Here is a 20,835-nt window from a genome sequence, read left to right on the forward strand (position 1 = left end):
AGCAAGTTTCATATAAGCTGTAGGAGACCCCAAACCTCACATTCACTTGCATTATACTTGCATTGTCCAGAAGCCCATCATTTCCACACTGGCTATTGCTGGTCTCAGTGTCAGGTTTCTCTGTTTGCAAGGGCAGGGCCATATGGTTTCCCTCTTGTTGGTTTCAGTAGCTGGTAGTTGTGGGCTTTGCTTTCTCTGTATGCCTCTCCAGCATTACATCATCAGTCACAGAATGTCAGTTCCTTTAATCATCATCTTATTCTGCATGAAATGAAAGTACCTTTTGCAGTTATTTTTAGTAAGTCTTGACTCATTTGGGATCCAACCTTGCTGCCATTACTCTGACAGAACCCATCAACATTCTCTCCTCTTCTGAGTGGACTTTCTTTTTCTTTCTGGGCAGTCTTCTTCTTTTTCTCTACTTCTGCTTTTGTTGTAATTAAATTATTTTTGTTAAAGTCATACATGTATGTAATTTTTTCCCTTTTTTTTTTTTTTTTCGAGACAAGATTTCTCTATAGCTTTGGAGCCTATCCTGGAACTAGCTGTTGTAAGGAGAGGGAGCCCGCTTGTTCGTCCCGGCCACCCGGCTAGCTTAGTCCCGAAATAACCACACAAAAATTGTATTAATTAAATCACTGTTTGGCTCATTAGCTTTAGTTTCTTATTGGCTAACTCCTACATCTTTATTTAACCCATTTCTACCAATCTGTGTATCACCATGAGGTCGTGGCCTACCAGAAAAGTTTCAACACGTCTATCTCCAGCCGCAGATCCATGGTGTCTCTCCTACTCCGCCTTTCTTCCTCCAGCGTTCAGTCCTGTTTTCTCCACCTGCTTAACTTCTGCACTATCAGACCAAAGCAGTTTCTTTATTCATTAACCAATGAAAGCAAATAGAACCAACTAGCTCTTGTAGACCAGGCTGGCCTTGAACTCAAAAAGATCCACCTGCCTCTGCCTCCCAAGTGCTGGGATTAAAGGCTAAAGGCGTGCACCACCACTGCCCAGCTAGGGTGTAATTTTTAAATCAAATATTTAAAATTTGAATACTTCTCGGCTTTGCCTGATAACAGCTTATAGTTTATTTGTTTGTTTAATTTTTTTGTTTTTGGGGAGAGCTTGGGTTTTGTTGTTGTTTTGGAGATTTTGTGTGTGAGTACAGGGTTTCTCTGTGTAGCCCTGACTTTCTTGGAACTGGCTGTGTAGACCAGGCTAGCCTCGAACTCAGATCTGCCTGCCTCCAGAGTGGTGGGATTAAGGCATGTGCCACCACACCCATTTTATTTATTTTTAAGACAAGATGTCACTTGTGTAATACTGGCTAGTCTGGAACTCGTTATGTATCTTAATTCTCTATGGAAGCTGTTTGAGGGACAGTTAAAAAATGACTGTGAAGGCCAGCAAGATGGTTCAGCTGATGGAGATACTTGTGTACAGGCCTAACAGCCTGAGTTCAACCCCTCAACCCCACAAGCTGATGACAGAAGCTAAAGAGTTGTCTTCTGACCTCTCTACCCAGAGTACTGTGGCAAGAGTAAGCCACACCCATTCACACACACACACACACACACACACACACATGAATTTAGATTTAATATGACTATAAGAGCCATGCAGCAATGGTTCTCCTAGATCTCCAGGTTTTTTTTAACTCCAACTTATGCCTCCAGAGTGGAAGCCTTTTCAGATCACTGTCAGTTGACAACACCCAGGCCTCAGCTAAAGTGCGGTGTGCAGTTCCTGACAGGTGGGCTCTGGAGAAGTGTGTGATGATGTAACTTCTCTCTCTGCATGTTCTCAGCCTTCAAACTGATTCCATTAATACTTTGTATTGCCAGGTGGTGATGGCTCAAGCCTTTCATCCCAGCACTTGGGAAGCAGAGGCATGCAGGACTCTGAATTTGAGGCCAGCCTGATCTACAGAGGTAGTTCCAGGACAGCTAGGACTACACAGACAAACTCTTGTCTTGAAGAAAAAAGAAAAAGAACAAAAAGAAAGAAATGCTTGACATCTCTTTTTTATACATAATAGCTATACTTTCTAAAAAATATATTTATTATACCTGTGCATAAACATACATGTATGTACACATCTGCTTTCAAGCACACATGCCCTTGTGCCTGGGGCACATGTGGAGATCAGAGGACAACCTTTGGGAGTTTATTCTCTCCCACCATATGGTCCTTCAGAGTTGAACTCAGGTCGGACAACTGAGCAGCAAATCCCTTTGCTCACTGAGCCATCCTTCTGGTCCTCTTAAGTTTTAATTGCTAGCTATTAATTCATAATATTTATGTATTTATTTATTATGTATACAATGTTCTGCCTGCATGTATGTCTGCAGCCAGAAGAGGGCACTAGATCTCATTACAGATGGTTGTGAGCCACCATGTGGTTGTTGGGAATTGAACTCAGGACCTCTGGAAGAACAGCCAATGAGCCATCTCTCCAGCCCCCCATCTCCCCCCTTTTTTTTTAATATCCAGCAAGTTTTGCAAAGCAAGCCACCTTGCTTTGAATGAGAAATGACCTAATCCATCCTACAGCCTTCTAAATTAACTGTTTGGTTCTGGACTGTGTCCAAGCATGGCTTCCCTCTCTGTTGTATTTGTTGACTATAAGACACTAAGGCAAGCTAGTAAGGGAAGCCGACTAATTATTATGAACCTTAATGGGACAATTACTGCATGATTCTCAATGACAAGCAGTCGACATTAACTGGATGCCTGCTGTGTGCTTCACAGCGAATACCAAATGCTGAGAGTCCTGAGCGAGTCAAAGTCAAGGGCATTTGTTTAATGCTATATAAATTCTAAAGAAATTAAAGGAATAGAACTGAGGGTTTTGCCATGGTAAAGAAAATGCCTGTGTGAGTGTTCACACCTCTCAGATGGGAAGGAAAGGTACCTGTTGTGTGTGTGATCCTGAAAATAAGATCAACAGACTGGACATTACATATGCAGCCAGCAAAGGAGCTTTGGGCTTGGAATCCAGTCCTGCCATACTCGAAGAGCTGGGTAAGGCGGGTCTCAAAAATAGGAATTACCTAAGGTCCTTTCTTTTGTAAAATGTATCCACTCTTGTTGCCATATTGTAATGATTTAATAACCCTAGAAGCTCTTTGAAAACAGTGTGTAGAAATAGAAGACATGGGCTGCCCTGGATATGGTCCTCAGGACCTATGTGGTAGAAGGAGAGAACCATCTCTGCAAGTCTGCAAGTTGTTCTCTGGCGGCCACATGTATGCTGTGATGTGTGCATGTCCACACATATAAGCACACACATAAATACATATTTTTTTTTAAAGACAGAGTTCTGCGATGTAGTCCTGGCTAATGTAGAACTCAGTCTGTAAATTATGCTGGCCTTGAACTCAAAGATCTACCTGCCTCTGCCTCCTGACTGTTAATAATAATTAAATAAATATGTTGTACTACTGTTGCTAGGAACATTATGATCACTGTAGATACAAAACTTTTTCTCTCTAGTAGCTTAGATATGGAAGTGATAGAGTTGGCAAGGTAGTCGGAGAGATGGTTACTCTTTAAATATTTGTGTTTTCTCTTTCTTCTCCCTTGTGAAAGCTTTAAGGTTTTCACAGATAGAGCAGCTTTCCCTGGGATGTGACTCTGCTTTAGTACCATACTACATGTGTTTATTTTCTCCTCTTTCTCTGCCTCCTCTCTCTCTCTCTCTCTCTCTCTCTCTCTCTCTCTCTCTCTCTTTCTCTCTTTCTCTCTCTTTGTGTGTGTAAGAACCTAGAGCTTGTTGCATGCTAGGCAAGTACCCTACCACTGAGCTATATATTATATATCTCTAGCCCTGATCTTATTATTTATGGACAAAGATGTAATGCAGATGGAATGATAGCCCTGTTTTTAAATTCCTAATCCATTCATCTTATAGTCGGGGACACTAGAAAAACACTCTAACCCTTCCAAGCTCTTTCTTCCTATGTAAAATTAAGAATGATGACATCTACCTTCTTGGTATTACTATGAGAGAAAGAGAGAGTACTTAGTAGCTACCCAGTGATTGTTCTTCCTTATTTAAAATGTTTCCTGTCTTTCTGAACACTCCTTTTAAAAAAGCAGGATGAACCATTGTCTTTGTATCCTCATGAATGACTGACCCAGTGGTTCTTATGTGAAGACTGCTAAGGGTTCCCTTTCTGACAGACTTTTCCTGGATGGAAGGGAAAGCCATGCAATTTCACCATCAAGTCACTTCAGCCACCCCCACATGCAGTAGGCTAGCAACAGCTGTAAGGTGTATTTGTCAGCCTGCATGTATGTGTAGACAATATCTCTTACTTTTTTCTCTATTTAACTTTACTTTGTGTGTGTTTGCATATGCACAAAGTTCAGAGGACAACCTACAGGAATTGGATCCCTCCTTCCACTGTGGATCCCAGGGATCAAACTGCTCATCAGGCTTAGGAGTTGCCTCTTTCTTCTGAGCCATGTCACTGGCCCTCTTGCTTTTCCTAATTTGCTCTCAGTGAGTTAAGCTTGGGCATCTGGTTTGTGCCTTCCTTCTAAGTGGAAAAACAGCTGTTTTCAGTTGGTCACACATAGTTGGTTGCAGACACATGTGAAGTACATGTGAAGGAAGAGCTCCGTATAATTGTCTCTTTGTAGAATTAAACATTGCTGCCCATGGAGTGCTGGAGCTCTGCTGACAGCACTGTTGCCCCCGTCTGGCTTCCCTCATCTCTTAAGTGGTTACATGTTCCCCAAGAGACAGCCACTGCTCCTCTGTCTTGTCAGTATCCTTGATTGTGTTCCTCTGTGATTTGAAGCTTAAAGCCTGCAACTGTTGGTTCAGGCCTTTTGGAAATGTTAGGATTTCTAAGGCTTCTCTTCTAAGTATGCCAGGGAGACATTATTGCAAAGTTGTTCGGATAGATTTTGAAAAGATAAATACTTTTATTTTTTTTTGCAGTGCTGGAGGAGCTTAACCCAGGGCCTTGAATGTACTAAGCAAATGCTCTACCGAAGAGCCACACTCCCAGTCAATAAATACTTTCTTGACATAAGAATTTCTGTGATGAACTGGGCGGTGGTGGTGCACTTCTTTAATCCCAGCACTTGGAAGGCAGAGACAGGTGGATCTCTGTGAGTTTGAGGCCAACCTGATCTACAAAGTGAGTTCCCGGACAGAGAAACCCTGTCTCAGAAAACCAAAAGAAAGGAAGGAAGGGATGGACAATAGGGTGTTACCTACATGTGCATATACTCAATCTAAACATGATTCTGGTTAGGTATCTCAGGACTGTTGTGGGGTATTTGTACACTGTGGAGATGTCTTTTCCAAGGTGCCTTCTGATTAGTTTAATAAAGAGCTAAAAATGGCCGATAGCTAGGCCTGAGGAGATGGGCAGGATTTCCAGGGAGAGAGAGAGGAAAAGGAGAAGGAATCTAGGCATGCAGATTTCACCAGAGTCTGAAGAGGTTGGACATATTGTACAGAACGGATGTAACTGAGCTACGTGGCAGAATGTAGATTAATAGAGGCAGGTTAATTTAAGTTAAAAGAGCTAACTGGAAAAAAAGTCTAAGCTAAGGCAAACTTTCATAATAAGTGTCTGGATTATTGTTTGTGGGATGGAAGTCCAAAGATAGTCAAACAGGAAAACTTGCTACACAAAGACATGAGGATTCTAAGGTCCATAAAAAAGATAGTTATTAAGAGAAGTATGAATAGACTTCAGGAGCTTGGTAAGATTGTCATGGAACTGACATTTTAAAGCATCATGAAGGATAGATAGGTGGGAGTTTAACTGCTTTTTCATTGGCTCTTACTGTAGTAAAAATGTTATAAAAGAAACATTCTGCTGGGCAGTGGTGACACAAGTCTTTAATCCCAGCACTCAGGAGACAGAGACAATGAGTTCGAGGCCAGCCTGGTCAGCAGAGTGAATTCCAGGACAGCCAAGGCTACACAGAGAAACCCCATCTCAAAAAAAAAAAAAAAGAAAGAAAGAAAGAAAGAAAGAAAGAAAGAAAGAAAGAAAGAGAGAAAGAAAAGAAATATCCAAAATTAGCATCAGGAGCATAGAGGCAAAGAACCATCTAGATAAATCCATATGCTAGGCAATTAAGCCTACAAGTGAAGTTGTTTTTTGGTGTTTTTTGTTTTGTTTTGTTTTTTCCCTTATATTCTACAGTCTAATATATTCATGTTTCAATTTAATCAAATATTTATTGAAAACCTGCTGCTAGGCAGTGTTCTAGAGACTGGGGAGACAGCAGAGCCAGAGTCCTGCCATCACAGAGTTCACTCTTAGTTAAGGAAACTCGGACAAAGAGCGGTAGGCACAAATAACACCAAATGTCTAGCTGAACGGTGGGAAACAGTGGAGCAGAGTAAGGCTTGTAGGAATGGCATTGGTGGGCTTGGGGAACCAAGAGATGTGTTTTTTGATTGGATGTTCAGTAGAGGCTTCATTGAGAAGGTCACATTTGAGTAGAAACCTCAGGGTAAGAGAGATAGCCATGTATGCGTCTTGGAGAAGGACATTTGAGGGAGCCTGCAGAAAGGTCTTGGAGCAGGAGTGGACAATTGCATTTGACATACATGGAAGCTAATGGGTTGAGGCAGAGCAAGGATGTTGAAGGAGTTATACAATGGGTGATGAGGTCCACTGTAAGTGGAACAAAGGCGAATGGATATTCAGCTGTGTGAATTTATTGAATAACTGAGGAATGATTAAAACATGATGAGCATGGGCTGGAGAGATGGCTCAGTGGTTTAGAGCACTGGCTGCTCTTCCAAAGGTCCTGAGTTCAATTCACAGCACCCACATGATGGCTCATAACCATCTGTAATGACATCTGTTGCCCTCTTCTGGTATGCAGGCATACATGCAGGCAGAGCACTGTATACATAATAAATAAATAAATCTTGAGTAAATAAAACAAAAACAAAAAAAAGAACTATCATATATTAAAAAAAACATGATGAGCAGAAGAACTACCTGATATGATCTATTTTGAGGATTGCTCTGGTTGTTGAGTTGAGGGTAAGTAGTAGGAGTGAGGCTGTCAGGAAGATGAAAATGGGGACACATTTGAGAAGTTAGTGGTGGTTTGAACCAAGGTCCTAAAGGTAGATGAGAGGTACATGTAGAAAATAAAACCATTAGGATTTCTTGAATAGCAAAAAAAAAAAAAAAAAAAAAAGATCAAGAATGAATAACCATGGCCAGGTATGGTGGTATATGCCAACAATCACTGCAGGTCACGGAGGCAAAAGAAATCATGGCGGGGTTGGAGAGATGGCTCAGAGGTTAAGAGAATTGCCTGCTCTTCCAAAGGTCCTAAGTTCAATTCCCAGCAACCACATGGTGGCTCACAACCATCTGTAATGAGGTCTGGTGCCCTCTTCTGGCCTTCAGGCATACACACAGACAGATTATTGTATACATAATAAATAAATAAATAATTTTTAAAATAAAAAGGAGTTATGGCCAGCCAGACTGTATAGCAAAAGCCTGGGAGGGAAGAGGGGGAGGAAAAGAGAGAAGGGGAAAGAAAGAAGGAAAAAGAAAAGGAGAAGGGAAATCAATAGTCTTGGGGAAAACAACATGGAGGAGGTAAGCTGTGTTGAATCATACATGTCAAATAGATTAGTTGGGTTGCAAACTGGATTAACCATTGGATTCTTTGGTAAATATCACATGTTCTCATGTGCTAAAGTTTCCTAAGCCCAAGAAGGTCATTTCAGTGGTTTTTTTTTTTCATATCCATGTGTCATTTGAATTGCTAGTTACCTGATACTTCTTCTAAAATGTTGAATTGCTAGTTACCTGATACTTCTTCTAAAATGTTGTGGTGTTTATTGTGAATTTACTCGTAACTATGCTTTACAGATTGTTAAGGTTCTTCTGAGACTGTTTCAAACATTTCCTATACAGTAATCTTTCTGCTTGAGTGTAGAATTGCATACTAACAGTTGTTCTCACTGGTTTGCATGTGACTGTCGAGCTCATCTTCTGTGCCTGACTCTGTCTTACTATTGTGGGTATGTCAGCATCTAAGTGTGCAGAATCCAACTTTTTCTCCTCATGAAAGCCTGTGTATTTGCTTGGAAATGCATTTTTTTTCTGCCTTAATTTTTTTTGGTTTGTCATGGCCTCAAGCTCAGAATCTTCCTGCATCAGCCTCCTGGGAGCTGGGATAACAGGTGTGCACCATCACACTCAAGCTGCCTTCTTTTTTTTTCCTAACTCAAGCAGTCTTTAATGAAAACTGTATGAGACGCCCCTACTCCTGCATCTTTTCAATTGTTTCTTCCTTGTATTTGCCCTTCTCCTTTCCTACTTGTCGAGACTTGGCTTTTCTTTCCAGGATCTTCTTGTGGTCTTTGTCTAGCTTTAGCCTGGTGATCACCACCTTACTGGGGTGGATGCCCACGTGGACAGTTGTGCCATTAGCCTTTTCTCGCTGCACCCGTTCAATGTAGATGACATATTTCTTCCTCTACACTTGGACCACTTTGCCAATCTGCTGGCCTTTGTAGTGTCCCCAACAACCTGAACTTCGTCATCCTTTCGAATGGGCATTGATCGCACATTGTACTTCTGTCTCAGCTCTTTGGAAAGGGGGAAGACATGATCTTCCTCCGAATGTGAGAAGGTGCATTGAAATGCCGTTTGCGGTTCTTGCTCCGGTCAGAAGTCACAAAGGGATTGGACTTCATTTTGGCGGCTGCCATCCTCAAGCTGCCTTCTTCATTTCTTTGCTGTCCTCCCCCAGTCATCTGGGGTCTGTCCCTTAGCACTGCTTTAATGCCCTCCTCATCTTAGTGTTGATTTCATTGGTTTTCCTTCCTCTTCTCACAATGGTGTCTGGTCTGTAAAGGGGGCGAAATGCAAAGATTCCAATAAAAAAATCAACAATGGTATTTTATTAAGGTTGAATTTTGTATTGATTTTGGTACAAACAAGTTTTCAATGTGTTATGATCACTGAGCACTACTCCCCTCCATGATTAATTAGGTGCCACTAGACAAGGGCATCAACAAATCTTGACCACATTACATTTAGCTTTTAAATTGAAAGCATAATTGTTCTTAGTGACTCTGAAGCCAATGACGTTGGCAGGAAACAAGTAGGTAAAGTTGACAAGTGAGAGTAACGTCTGAGTATTGAGAGGTCTAAGGAGGTAAACCCCTGACTGGATGTCATGAGGAGAGAGCAAGTACAGAAGAGGACAGAAATTAGGAATGTTTAGTCCTTTGTCTTCTCTGTTGGGAACATTTGGTCCAATTTGGAGGGGAAAACAAAAGCCATTCTGGCCTTTTTCTTTTTCCTTCCTTCTTCCTGGCATTTCTAGGGATTGAATTAGGCAAATGCTCTACAACTTAACTACATCCCCAGCCCTAGCCACCTACATTTTATTTTGAGACAGAGATCACTAAGTTGCCTAGCGTGGCCTTGACTTTGTAATCTAGTGGCTGAGATTCTAGGTTGTTTGGTTATTACAGACAAGGTTTTATTAGTTCTGACTGGCCTGGAGCTCACTGTGTAGCTCAAACTGTGTCAGTTCTCGAGCCCAAGCCTCCCGAGTGCTGTGGACCCCACACACCTACTCCCAGGGCATGTCAGAAAGGGCTTTAGATTCTGCATCAGTGTTTTCTCTGAGTTACTTGGATCCCAGTGCCCTCTAAGGTAGTGAGAGTACTTATATTTATGGAATTCTATGAGAAGATCCACTATTAACCCCCCTACACACATATGCCACTGTGCACTTGTAGAAGTCAGGACAACCTCAGGTGTCACTCTTTCCCTTGCTTGAGACAAGGTGTTTTTGGTTTTTTGGTGGTTTTTTTTTTTTTTGAGTTTTTTGCCATTTTGTATATCAGACACTACATGGGTTCTAGAGACCTGAGCTCAGGACTTATGTTTGAGAACAAGCACTTTACTTACTAAGCCATCTCCCCAGGTCAACTTTGATCTTTAAAAATAAAGATTTATTTATTTTATGTGCATGGGTGTTTTACCTGTGTGTAGTGCCCACAGAGCAAGAAGGCGGCCTTGAATCCTCTAGAACTGGGTGGCTGTGAGCTGCCACGTGCATGCTAGGAACTGAACCCAGGTCCTCTACAAGAGCAAGTATTCTTAACCACTGAGCTTCCTCAGTAGTCTCCATCTTTGGCTTTTGAAAGAAACCTACAGCCCGGCTGGCCCCGCGCAGCGCCTGCGTGCTCAGTGACCTTTCCCAGGCTTGTGGAAATCTGGTGTGGCCTGTGGCCTTGGTCCCGCTGAGATGCTTCAAAGCCTTATTAAGAATGTCTGGGTCCCCATGAAACCCTACTATACCCAAGTTTACCAGGAAATTTGGGTAGGAATGGGATTGATGACCTTCATCCTTTATAAAATCAGGAGTGCTGATAAAAGAAGCAAAGCTTTGAAAGGCTCCAGTCCTGCACCTGCCCATGGTCATCACTAACTGCTCCCTGAGTCCACTCAAGATGAATCCTGTCGGCTAAACTTAAGCAAGCTGTGTTAGAAGGGAACATGGAACATCGCTGTACACTTCCCTGAGTACCATTTACAATGTGGTATTAATAAATGTGTCTGAGCAGCAAAAAAAAAAAAAAAAAAAAAAAAAGAAAGAAAGAAAGAAACCTACAAACAAGTGCCATCACATTTGGCAAAGTTAGCCAGAGCAGATGGCCCCAAGAAATGACTGTCTTACGGAACTGTGAACAAGTAAGGAACAGCTCAGGAAGACCTGTCCTTTTTTTCCTGGGCATGTTTATTTGTTTAAACGGTTTACTAGCAGTTTATGTACTCATTATTAGCAGTTAGGTCATAACTCAACAAATCATTTACATAAACTGTGCAGCTAATCTGAATGCGATCATTTGAAACCCAAGTACCAGAATGCAGAGCAGAGCGTCTTAACTTTTCCCACTTGCAACCTTCACCTTCCCTGGGTGTGTCGGCACATCCAGTAGGCATACGGCTCCAACAGTAACTTACAATAAATGATAAAAATTGTTTTAAAGTGATTATTTGGTATCCATATAATTTTAGCATTTAGTATAAAAAAAAAGAAAGCAAATTTGCGTCTTCATGAGGTAGCCATGCTTGTCCGTATACCCACTGCACTGCTGGAGACAGGCTCGGCACCGTGGGCTTGCTGGGCAGTGCCCCATCACTGAGCCACCTCCCCAGTTTGCTTGTCTATTTTTATGTAAGGAATTAATTCCATCTTGGCTGAGTTTTTGATGCTGCAGACATACAGCATCTTCAACATTGTCCAGAGCTGATAGATACTTTGATTATGTAATCATCAGTGCTGAGCATGCTGCTTCACATCAGTAGGTAGTACAGAGTGATGGACTATATTTAGGGCTATTTGAAAAATTGTGGAGCATTCTGACATAAACACAAGCAAAACTCATTTTAACAATTTTTTTAGGAAACTCAAGTTAGCAACTGAAACAGCAAGGTTTGGAATTGAACATTTTAGCACAATGTAGTCCAAAGATGTGTTGATGCTAATTTGATGCTTCTGTGCTGAGGAAAGCTCTGTAAGTGCACTGAGAGCCCATCCACTGCTGTGGTTCTGGGAACACAGCCTTGCTTGCCCTAACAAATGGCAGAAATGCTTCCTGTACCTGTTTTACCATCAGAATCATGGCTCTGTTGACAAAAAAAAAGAAAGAAAGAAAGAAAAGAAAAGAAAAAAATAGAAAAAAATCTTTTTTTTTTCTTCAGATTTCTCGGATTCCAGTTTGGAAAGGAAAGAGAAAAAAAAAAAAAACACAGTAGCATTAAACAAAAGATTGACATTAGCTTTAATCCAGTTTCTAGTTTCTTTACTAGTGACCACCCCAGTGTGGGGGTAGGGACAAGAATATGTTTAAAAAGTAGAAATCAGAGAACCATGGCCTGTTTGCTCGTTGACAATCAGCCTTTCCTACAGCAGAAATGGATACAGCTGCCATTGCTGGTTGGTTTTCAACCTCAGCCTAGAAGTTCCTGGGAAGAGGGCTGCAGGGAGGATTGCTCGATGAGGTTGGCCTGTGGACATGTCTCTGGAAGATTGTTTTATTTATTCTGATTTTTTTTTTTTTGAGACAGGGTCTCACTTTGTAGCCTTGGTGTCCTGGAACTCACTATGTAAATCAAGCTGGCCTTGAACTCATAGAGATCCACCTACCTCTGTCTCGTGAGTGCTGGGGTTAAGGGTATGCTCCCACAACCACCTGGAAGATTATTTGGATAGCCTTAATTGATATGATGTGGGTAGCACCATTTGGGCCCTGGATTGTATGTGAAAAGACATTTAGTTAAATACCAAGCATGTCTACATTCCTTCTCTACTCTTGACTATGGATGTGGTATGGCCAGCTATCTCAGGTCCTACTCCAAAACATGCCCCTAGTAATGGACTATAATGTGGAATTGTTAGCCAAAACAAACCCTTTATTCCCTAAGTTGCTTTTTATTGACATGTTTTATCACAGCAGCAGGTGAATCTCTGAGTCTGAGACCAGCTGATCTACAGAGCAAGTTCCAGGACAGCCAGAGCTACACAGAGAAACCCTGTCTCCAAAAACCAAAGCCAAACAAACAAAAAGATAAAGCTTTCAATAAGTGAACTGTTGGCTGAACTGTACATGTTGTTTTCAAGGCCTACTCTGTAGTTCAAATTTTTTTTAATTGTTTTTAATTACTTTTACTTATTTACTTCAGGCAAAGACAACTCTTTCCATGGTTGTGAGGCTCTAGGACTGATCTCGGGTTGACTCTGGCAGCAGGTGTTTTTACCCATGAAGCTGTCTCACTGGTCCTACCTCCAACTCTTAATACTTGCTTAATGAACGTAATTCAGATCTCCTTTCTCTTCAGTTCTCTTTGCTATCTAAGGACAAAAAATAGTGTTCTTTGCATTGTTAACCTGTTTTCCTCCATCTGGTATCATCTGAGTATAAACTGAGAGTTTAATAGATCAAAGATATCTGTGTATTTAAAGCGTCACATGACTCTGGTTTTGTATGTTCCTGGCTTAGCTGTCCCAAACTTTCAATCTCATTTTGCTCTATTGCATTTTCTAAAGTGATTAGAAAATTTGGATTAGAACTTGGAGACCAAAAACTTGAAGTTTTAAGTGGCTTTGGGTCATTACAGTGAAATTGCTGTGGGTGGTCGTGGGCATTGCTTTCAAGCTAAATAAAGGCTCTTGGTAAGAGCACATGTGCTGGGAGATGTTCCATTCCCCTTTCCATGGCAACTTTTTCTGTGAGATTATGCATACTGCTCTCATATAGTTGGTTAAAAAAAATCAGCTCCTATTCTGAGTTGTTACGTGTCGTTACTGGGGCCTGTTTTATCATGTGATTTTTGTTTCTGTCTTTCCAGGTGGCATTGGCAGAGTGGTCAATGGAGCCTTCATGGTGCTGAAAGGGCATCGGTCCATTGTTAACCAGGTCCGGTTTAACCCCCACACGTACATGATCTGCTCTTCTGGTGTAGAAAAGATTATCAAGGTGAGTGCTTTCCCCTTCTGTCCTTTTTAGGGAAATGTTTGTAGTTCATAACTGGAAAAAACTGGAACAATGTGTATAGGGATTTATATCTAAATATAAGCATTTATCAAAATTCTCAGTGAGTGCCAAGCATGGTGGTACATGTCTCTAAGCCTAACACTTAGAGCTGAGGTTAGGAGACTCCCAAGTCCAAAGCCACCTGTGCTCTAGAGCAAGACTTTGTCTTTGAGGGGGTGGTGTGTCAGCGATTTAAACATAGAATATTAGAAGCTGATATTTTAAAAGTAAGTGGCTCTCCTAGAACTCAGTTTGTAGACCAGGCTGACCTTGAACTCAGAGAGATCGATCTGCCTCTGCCTCCTGAGTGCTGGGATCAAAGGCGTGCTATGCGCTGCTTGTTTGTTTTTTTTAATTTTTTAATGACTTCCTTTTAGAACTATTGTAACAGGTTTATTGGTAAATCAGTGTACTTAATAAATCTGTATTTTATATGTGTTTATTTTTATCAGGAATGTACATTTGTTTGGGTATGGAGGCACATACCTGTAATCAAGTATAAACATTTGAACTGTAGAGGCAGGAGGATCAGAAGTTCAAGGGTTATTTTGAGAAGACCAATATACAGTTCTCAGCTAGATTTGATGGCTGCAAACCAAACTTTCAGGCTCCTGGCCCAATGTCCCCTGACTTCGCTTTGACTCTGAACTGTATCTCCAGATCCACTTTTAGAACTAGTCACCAGGTTTGAAGCGTGGAGTGTATTCTGCACACTGCTTTACCTGTTGTGCTCTAGTAGCTTCTGATCTCTCCACTCTCATGTGATCTGGAGAACCATCATCTCTCCCATTACCTAGCATGCTCTGTCCCCATCTGGCACAGGTTTAGCTGAGTAGTTGTCAGAATCATGGTTAAGTTGTCTCAGGATGGATTTTAAAAAACAAAACCAAAAACCTGCATATGGTTTTGATTGAGGCAAATTAAATATGAATACTAACCATATCTTCTGAACAAACTCACCTTGACTAAGGAGTATTTGTGTAGCTACACAAAGGGAAGCAGCCTAACCTGTTTCCACAGAAAGGGAACCTACTTAGGTCACTCACAGTCTAGGTACTGGCAACCTTTTTACACACACACACACACACACACGTGCGCACGCTGCCAGTACTAGGAATTATACCAGGGCTTGGCTTTACCACTGAGCTCTGTCTGTCCCTGACCTGAAAATGAGAAATTCTTTAGGACCTGTGGTAATATGATTTTTAAATAAGCAGAGGTTATGCTTCCCATGATAGTTAAAATTCCTTAGTTTTTAAAATGACAAATAAAACCTGAGAAAATTTTCAGAGGAAAAGTAAAAGTGTATTTATGATGATTTAGCATTATTGCTTGAGGATTTCATGCATGCATATAATGTATTTTGATCAAATCCACTCCCTATTCCCTCTCCTATTCTCCCTATTCATCCCCTATTCCCCCACAACTATCCCCTCCCAACTTTATGTGCTTTGTTTTTTAGCCCACTTAATCCACTTAGTGCTATCGGAGTATGTATGGGTTCAGGACCTTCTGGGTGTGTGGAGCCTCCTGTGTTTGCTATCTCCAGCAGTCATCAGTTGCTAATAGCGCCTCAGCAAGGGGTGGGTCTTAGTGACCACCTTCCCTTGTAACATGAAGGCCTGCTTGTTGGGGTTTCTGTCCCGTTCGGTACCCCACAGCCCGCAAGCCCCAAAGAAAATTACACATAGGACTCCATAAGATTATAAACTGATTGGCCCATTAGGTCAGGTTTCTTATTAGTCCTTGTAACTTATATTAATCCATTATCATTATCTATGTTAGCCACACGGCTCAGTACCTTTCTCAGTGTGACAGCTCACATGTTGCCTCTTCGGTGGTCTGGGCAGGAATGGAGGAATGCTCTTCCTCCTTCCTAGCCTTCTCCTGTTCTCATCGCCCCACCTCTACTTCCTGTCTGTTTGACCCGCCTATACTTCCTGCCTGGTCAATCAGCGTTTTATTAAAATACATGATTGACAGAATACAGACAATTCTCCCACACCATTCCCTTCCATGCTAAAGTTTTTTGTGGTTTGAAATTGCCTGTGTGAGCCCATATGTGAGTTCATATGTGAGCTCATATGTGTAACTGTCCTGCTATATCCAGAAAGCGGTTTTGTTGTAGCCAGCCATCACCATCTGCAGTGGGAAGAGAGAATGTAGATGCATCATCTGGGATGGAGTACTCTGCAGTCCCTTATGTTTGCAGATGTTGACATTTAAATTACAGATTACTGTTGGAGTCGTGTGGCCAATGTGTGGAAAGCCAGGCTGGAGCCTTACCCCACTCCATTCACCATGCTAGGGGGAAGAGACTGGACAGCTGACTGCACCATCTCAGTTATCCTTCACTTGGGCAGTCACTGAAATAGCCCTGCCCCTCACATTACTTTCCCCACTCATTTGGCCTGTGATTAATAGGTTGGTACTGTAACATGCCCTTTCTAGGCCCGTTGACGTCATTCTCTACAGAGAGCTCTCCATTTGGGCATCTCCTTTAGAAGAGAAATTCCAGTTTGGCATGTGCTCAGATGCTTCTGTGCTGAGTCTCCCCAGATATTGTTTAGTCAACTGAAGTCTTAACTCTAAAGGTCATAGGTTGGAAACTGGCCAAGTTCTCAAGAAAGAGGAGAAAATGTTTGCTCTGTGAGGTTATCCAGACTGAGCTGTGGAACTCACTGCTCCCAGGTTCCCATAGGAACGGAGAGGCACAGTTGGCCATTTAAAACCTTAAGTGTGCACAGTGAGAGAGAAACACAAGGGGGTTCTCGGCTTCAGTTTCTCACAGATGTTTCCCCATTTGCCGTCTGGCTGGAAATAAACAGAATGAAAAGCATTACAGGTTGGGTTTGGTGGTGCGCACTCGAGAGGCTGAGGCAGAGGGGAGAATAAGGGTGAAAGTAAGTGCTAGCCCTTCTCTCTGTTAGGATTACTGCCCTTGCCTGAGCTTACGTCCTCCTGAAAGCCCCTAATTCATGGTGGTCTGTGTGTCTCCTAGTTGTAATTGAGGGTGTGACACACCTTTGCCTTGGGATTTACGGGCCTGACAGTGGCTGTTTAATGAAATGTCACTTTGCTGCTTGCATTGGCTCCAGGAGCATCATCCACCATGAAATCTGATTTTCTCTGTCTACTCTCCTCCCTGTCCACATCCTTTACTGCCATCTTTTCTACTTGGAAAAGAGCCCTCTTTGACAGAGCCAGCCTCTTCACACCCAGAAAAGGTCCTCTGTTTGCCTGAATGCCCACACTTAGCAAAAGAAGGGGTTTGTTTTATAGCTAAGGGGGAGCAAATTTCTTTTTTCCCCACTCAAAGCTCTATATTATGATATAGCTACTGTGTGCTGTTCATGGTAGGCCCTATGGGAAGCATAAAGATAAGGGACACACAAGTCCCCTTAGGAACAGATGACCCAGGGGAGAGAAATAAAGATAAAGGGGTTCCCAAGAAATGGAGACAAAACACTGGAGAGGGGGATTTTTCTCACTTGGGATAATCTCAATAGAGGTTACTGTTTGCACCATCTTTGCAACCCTTACAGTTTAAAGGCTGAAGACATGAATCCAGTGCCAGGGATCCATATGCTAGAAGGAAAGACCAGCTCGCACTGCAGGTTGTCTTCTGACCTCGGTACCTGCACTGTGATTTGTCCTTACACACAAACCTGTAATAAAAAAATGTGTGTGTGGTGGGAGAAGCAAGTCTTTTGTTGGGTTAAAAAGTATTCGTTTACCAGCTGCTCTGTGCCAGGCATTGTGCTTATGAAGAAATTTTCAGAAATAGGAAAGCATATGACTGCTGAAAAAGTGATCTTGGGTAGCCAAAGGCAGAGGACAAGGAAAGGACCAGTACCATTCTGGAGGGCCCTAGAAGGTCCCGGCAGCCACACTGCAGTGTCTGCAAGCCCCACATAACTGATAGGACCTTAGCCTATGTACAGGTGATCATGGGTTCAGTAGATGATCAAGTTCAAAGGACTTACAGAGAGAAGAGGACTTAGAGCAGCTGCTTCAGCACATCCCGGTCACTCAGCTCAAACATTTGGTATTCCATAAGAACTGAATTTTATCCTTTTTTGCAGCAGCTTGAGAAAACTGTGCTTGTCAAGAAAGCTACTCAGACCTCAAAGAGGCACACCTAATCACATTTAATAAGTAACGGGGTCTCCTCCCCCTCTCAGAGTTGTCATTTATTGAGAGATAGTTGCAGTATAGATTTAAGTACAGTCGCTAAGGTCCAGAACAGATGCTTACAATGACCACACACCCAGGATGCAGGTTTCCCAAATAAATCTAGCAAGTTGTTTTTCCCATGATTTGCTTTTTAAAAAATTATATGTATGAGTGTTTTGTCTGCATGCATGCATGTATGTATGTATTTATATATACCACATGTGCACAGATGCCTGTGGAGTCTGGAGTGCATCAGATGCCCCTAGAATTGGAGTTCCAGGTGGTTGTGAGCTGCCATCTGGGTGTTGAGAACTGAACCTGGGTTTCTTTGGAAGAGCAGCCAGTATTCTTTAACCACTGAGCCATTTCTCCAGCCCCAGCATCGCTTTTCTTTTGAATTGTTGACTCTGAGGTAAAGAAATGGACAGTTTCATAAATGATTGAAATGGTTCTGGACTAGGATAATAGGGAGTCAGTAATTCTGATGTCCAGCTAAAGCATTTTGGTCTTAAGGTTTTCTGGTTGTGGGATTCGGCCACCAATTAAAGAGAAAGCAGCACGCTGATTAGTGCTTAACCGTATCTTATGTCATTCTATCACTCTCAGATCTGTGGTTGGAAAATGGAGGCTTTCCAGGATAAGACATTTGCTTAGGACTGTGGGAAATGGTGAGACTTGGGCTTCTGCTGCTCTGTACTGCTCTCAAACACACATTGACTTCTAAGAGGGCGTTTTGTTTCACTCTGAATCTTAGGACTATGTTAGGACCCATCTAATTCACTGTTTAGATGAAGGAGCCAAGCCTAGGAGTCCACTCTCCAAGTCTCCTGCCTTTTGATCCAGTCTTGTTCCATTGCCCAAGCTTCAGAAGCTTCAGCTCAACTTGTCACATTCCCAAATAAAACTGACCTTTAATTCTGTGATTTTCATGCCTGAAGAGAAAATGTGGGGACTGGGAGATCAGAACTTTAAAACCGGCTTGTCAGAGGGCCTGAGAGATGGCTTAGTGGTTAAGAACACTTGCTGTTCTTGCAGTGGTCCTAGGTTCAATTTCCAGCATCCACATGGTAGCCCCTGACTGTCTATAACTCCAGTTTCAGGGATTCTAACTACCTCTTCTGGCTCCAAGGCAGACAAAACACCCATATACGTAAAATAAAATTTTAATTGTAAAAAGTGGCTTGTGAAGTAGCTAGACCATTTCTGTTAGCAGAGTCTGGAGTTCTATGAAGGAAATTTATTTTCATATTAGGGAAGATAGCAAATAATATTTTGTCATTTTTAAACTGAGAAAATGAATCACTTGCCCAGAATTAAGAATGAGACCCAATAAGCATCCTAACCTTTTGAACCCTTCAGCTCGCTTCCTAGGACACCAAACTCTTGAAATCTGTTGGCAGAGATAGCCATCTGTGTGTACTAGAGCCTTGTGCTGCTTAGGTGTTTTCCAAGCATTGACTGTCACAAAGAATTTGATTGTCCCTCAGAGATGATCTTTGTTTTCTGCTTCTTGCTTTATGCTTATTATTTGCCTCACCTCTCCTGATCCTTTGAGTCACAGTCTCTGGGGCCAGAGTCAGCATGTTCTGGAGGTATCTCTTGGGCACACCAAAGTTTAAGAATCACTGCTTCCAAGTTCCTGAGTAGGAGTTTGAAGGACAGGACACTTGAGTTGTAGACAGGAAACAAGACTAAGGAGAACACATCTGGGCTGGGGAAGCTAGGAAGTAACTGGATCTGTGAACTGAAAGGAGCCTCTTGTGAACTGGAAATCTTCTAAAGAGACCACCTCTCAGGGATCGGTAAGCCTTGGGACATTTCCAGAGGTGAATTTTTTCTTTCTGAGCTTTGGGGAAGTGAATGGAGGAAGTTGGGAGACACTGTTCATCTAAAGATAAAACACCAACCCGTAAGGCAAGAAAATGACTGGAATGCCTGCCGAGAGATGCCGTGGCTATTGGCTGATGTAACTGAATTGCTCTGCACTGCTCAGAGGACCAGCAGCAGTCAGGTTAAGTTAATTGCTCTTGTTTACAGTGACAACTTAATTACCTTGAACTTGATTTTGCATAACTTAACACAGTGGTAAAGCTCAGTTTTTGAGTCAAAAATACCTGAGTTAAAAACTCTAGTTTTACTAGACAGTGGTGGCATACACCTTTAATCCTAGCACACAGGAGGCAGAGGCAGGCAGATCTCTGAGTTTGAGGCCAGCCTGAACTACAGAATGAGTTCCAGGATATCTAAGGCTGTATAGAGAAACCCTGTCTCAAAAGAACAAAACCAGAAAACAACCTCTAGTTTTGCTTCTTTGTAGCTGTGGGTGTAGTCCTTGACAGCCTGGTAAGGGATGGGGGATGCAATCACTTAAGCAAGCAAGCGACACCCTGGTTAAGAGAACCCCGTTTCCCGGGTAACCAATGCTTGCATGTCTGAGAGAGGGAAATGCAGTGAAGGCAGTTGTCTATTCTTATCAAGCCCCAGTGAGTAATTCTCATTGGTTAAAATTAGAATATTACTTTTTGAAAGAAGTGGAATGATGGGCTGAAATCTTTTTAGGGTGTTTACTTTTTAGACAAAGTCTTACAGTGTAACCCCGGCAGGCCTGGAACTTAACTGTATAGACCAGGTTGGCCTTGAATTCACAGAGATTTGTCTGCCTCTGCCTCCCAAGTGCACCACCATGCCTGGCAAGGCATATTTTCAAATCTACTACCTAATATTCAAAGCATCTTCCACTCCTACTTTTAGATTAAGGTTATAATCCTATGTGCTGACAGAAGATATAAGAGGAAAGAGACAATATATGGGTATCCTACACCTAAAGACATCCTTAAGTCTCTGAATACTGTCTAGTTCTATGCTCTAAACAACTTTTGCCTACCCCTAAAAGCCTCAGTTTTGATATACATTTATTTTACAAGGGTCAGTTTACTAAATAAAGAGCTTTTGTTTTGTGTAGGGGTCAGTGGTTATTTGTTTTGTTTTGTTTTGTTTTTAGACAAATTCTGGCTATGTATCAGTTGATGAGGCCTTGTGATCCCCCCGTCTCAGCCTCCCAAACACTGGTATTACAGAAGTGTGCCATTGTA

The 20,835-nt window shown here is 42.1% G+C and overlaps 2 protein-coding genes and 1 pseudogene across 3 annotated transcripts in view; 2 read left to right on the forward strand and 1 right to left on the reverse strand.

Moving 5' to 3' along the window:
• Positions 1-20,835, forward strand: part of Dcaf5 (DDB1 and CUL4 associated factor 5) — a 114,642-nt gene that overhangs the window by 89,703 nt on the left and 4,104 nt on the right. For both annotated transcript variants that reach the window (XM_087911697.1, XM_087911698.1), the window contains exon 8: positions 13,383-13,510. In XM_087911697.1, coding sequence (XP_087767823.1) covers positions 13,383-13,510 — 128 coding nt within the window. The remainder of the gene's footprint in view (positions 1-13,382; positions 13,511-20,835) is intronic.
• Positions 8,244-8,717, reverse strand: LOC125388090 (large ribosomal subunit protein uL24 pseudogene; annotated as a pseudogene).
• LOC146892350 (ATP synthase F(0) complex subunit j, mitochondrial) lies at positions 10,180-10,532 on the forward strand. The gene has a single exon (XM_085697437.2). It carries the CDS (start codon positions 10,276-10,278, stop codon positions 10,456-10,458), a length of 183 nt encoding a protein of 60 aa, XP_085553563.1. The 5' UTR covers positions 10,180-10,275; the 3' UTR covers positions 10,459-10,532.

The sequence above is a fragment of the Myodes glareolus genome, chromosome 11, assembly GCF_982192425.1.
Source record: "Myodes glareolus chromosome 11, mMyoGla1.1, whole genome shotgun sequence".
Taxonomy (NCBI): Eukaryota; Metazoa; Chordata; class Mammalia; order Rodentia; family Cricetidae; genus Myodes; species Myodes glareolus.

Coding starts and splice junctions, on each gene's coding strand:
- LOC146892350 (XM_085697437.2), top strand. CDS start 10,276: ATGCTTCAAAGCCTTATTAAGAATGTCTGGGTCCCCATGAAACCCTAC.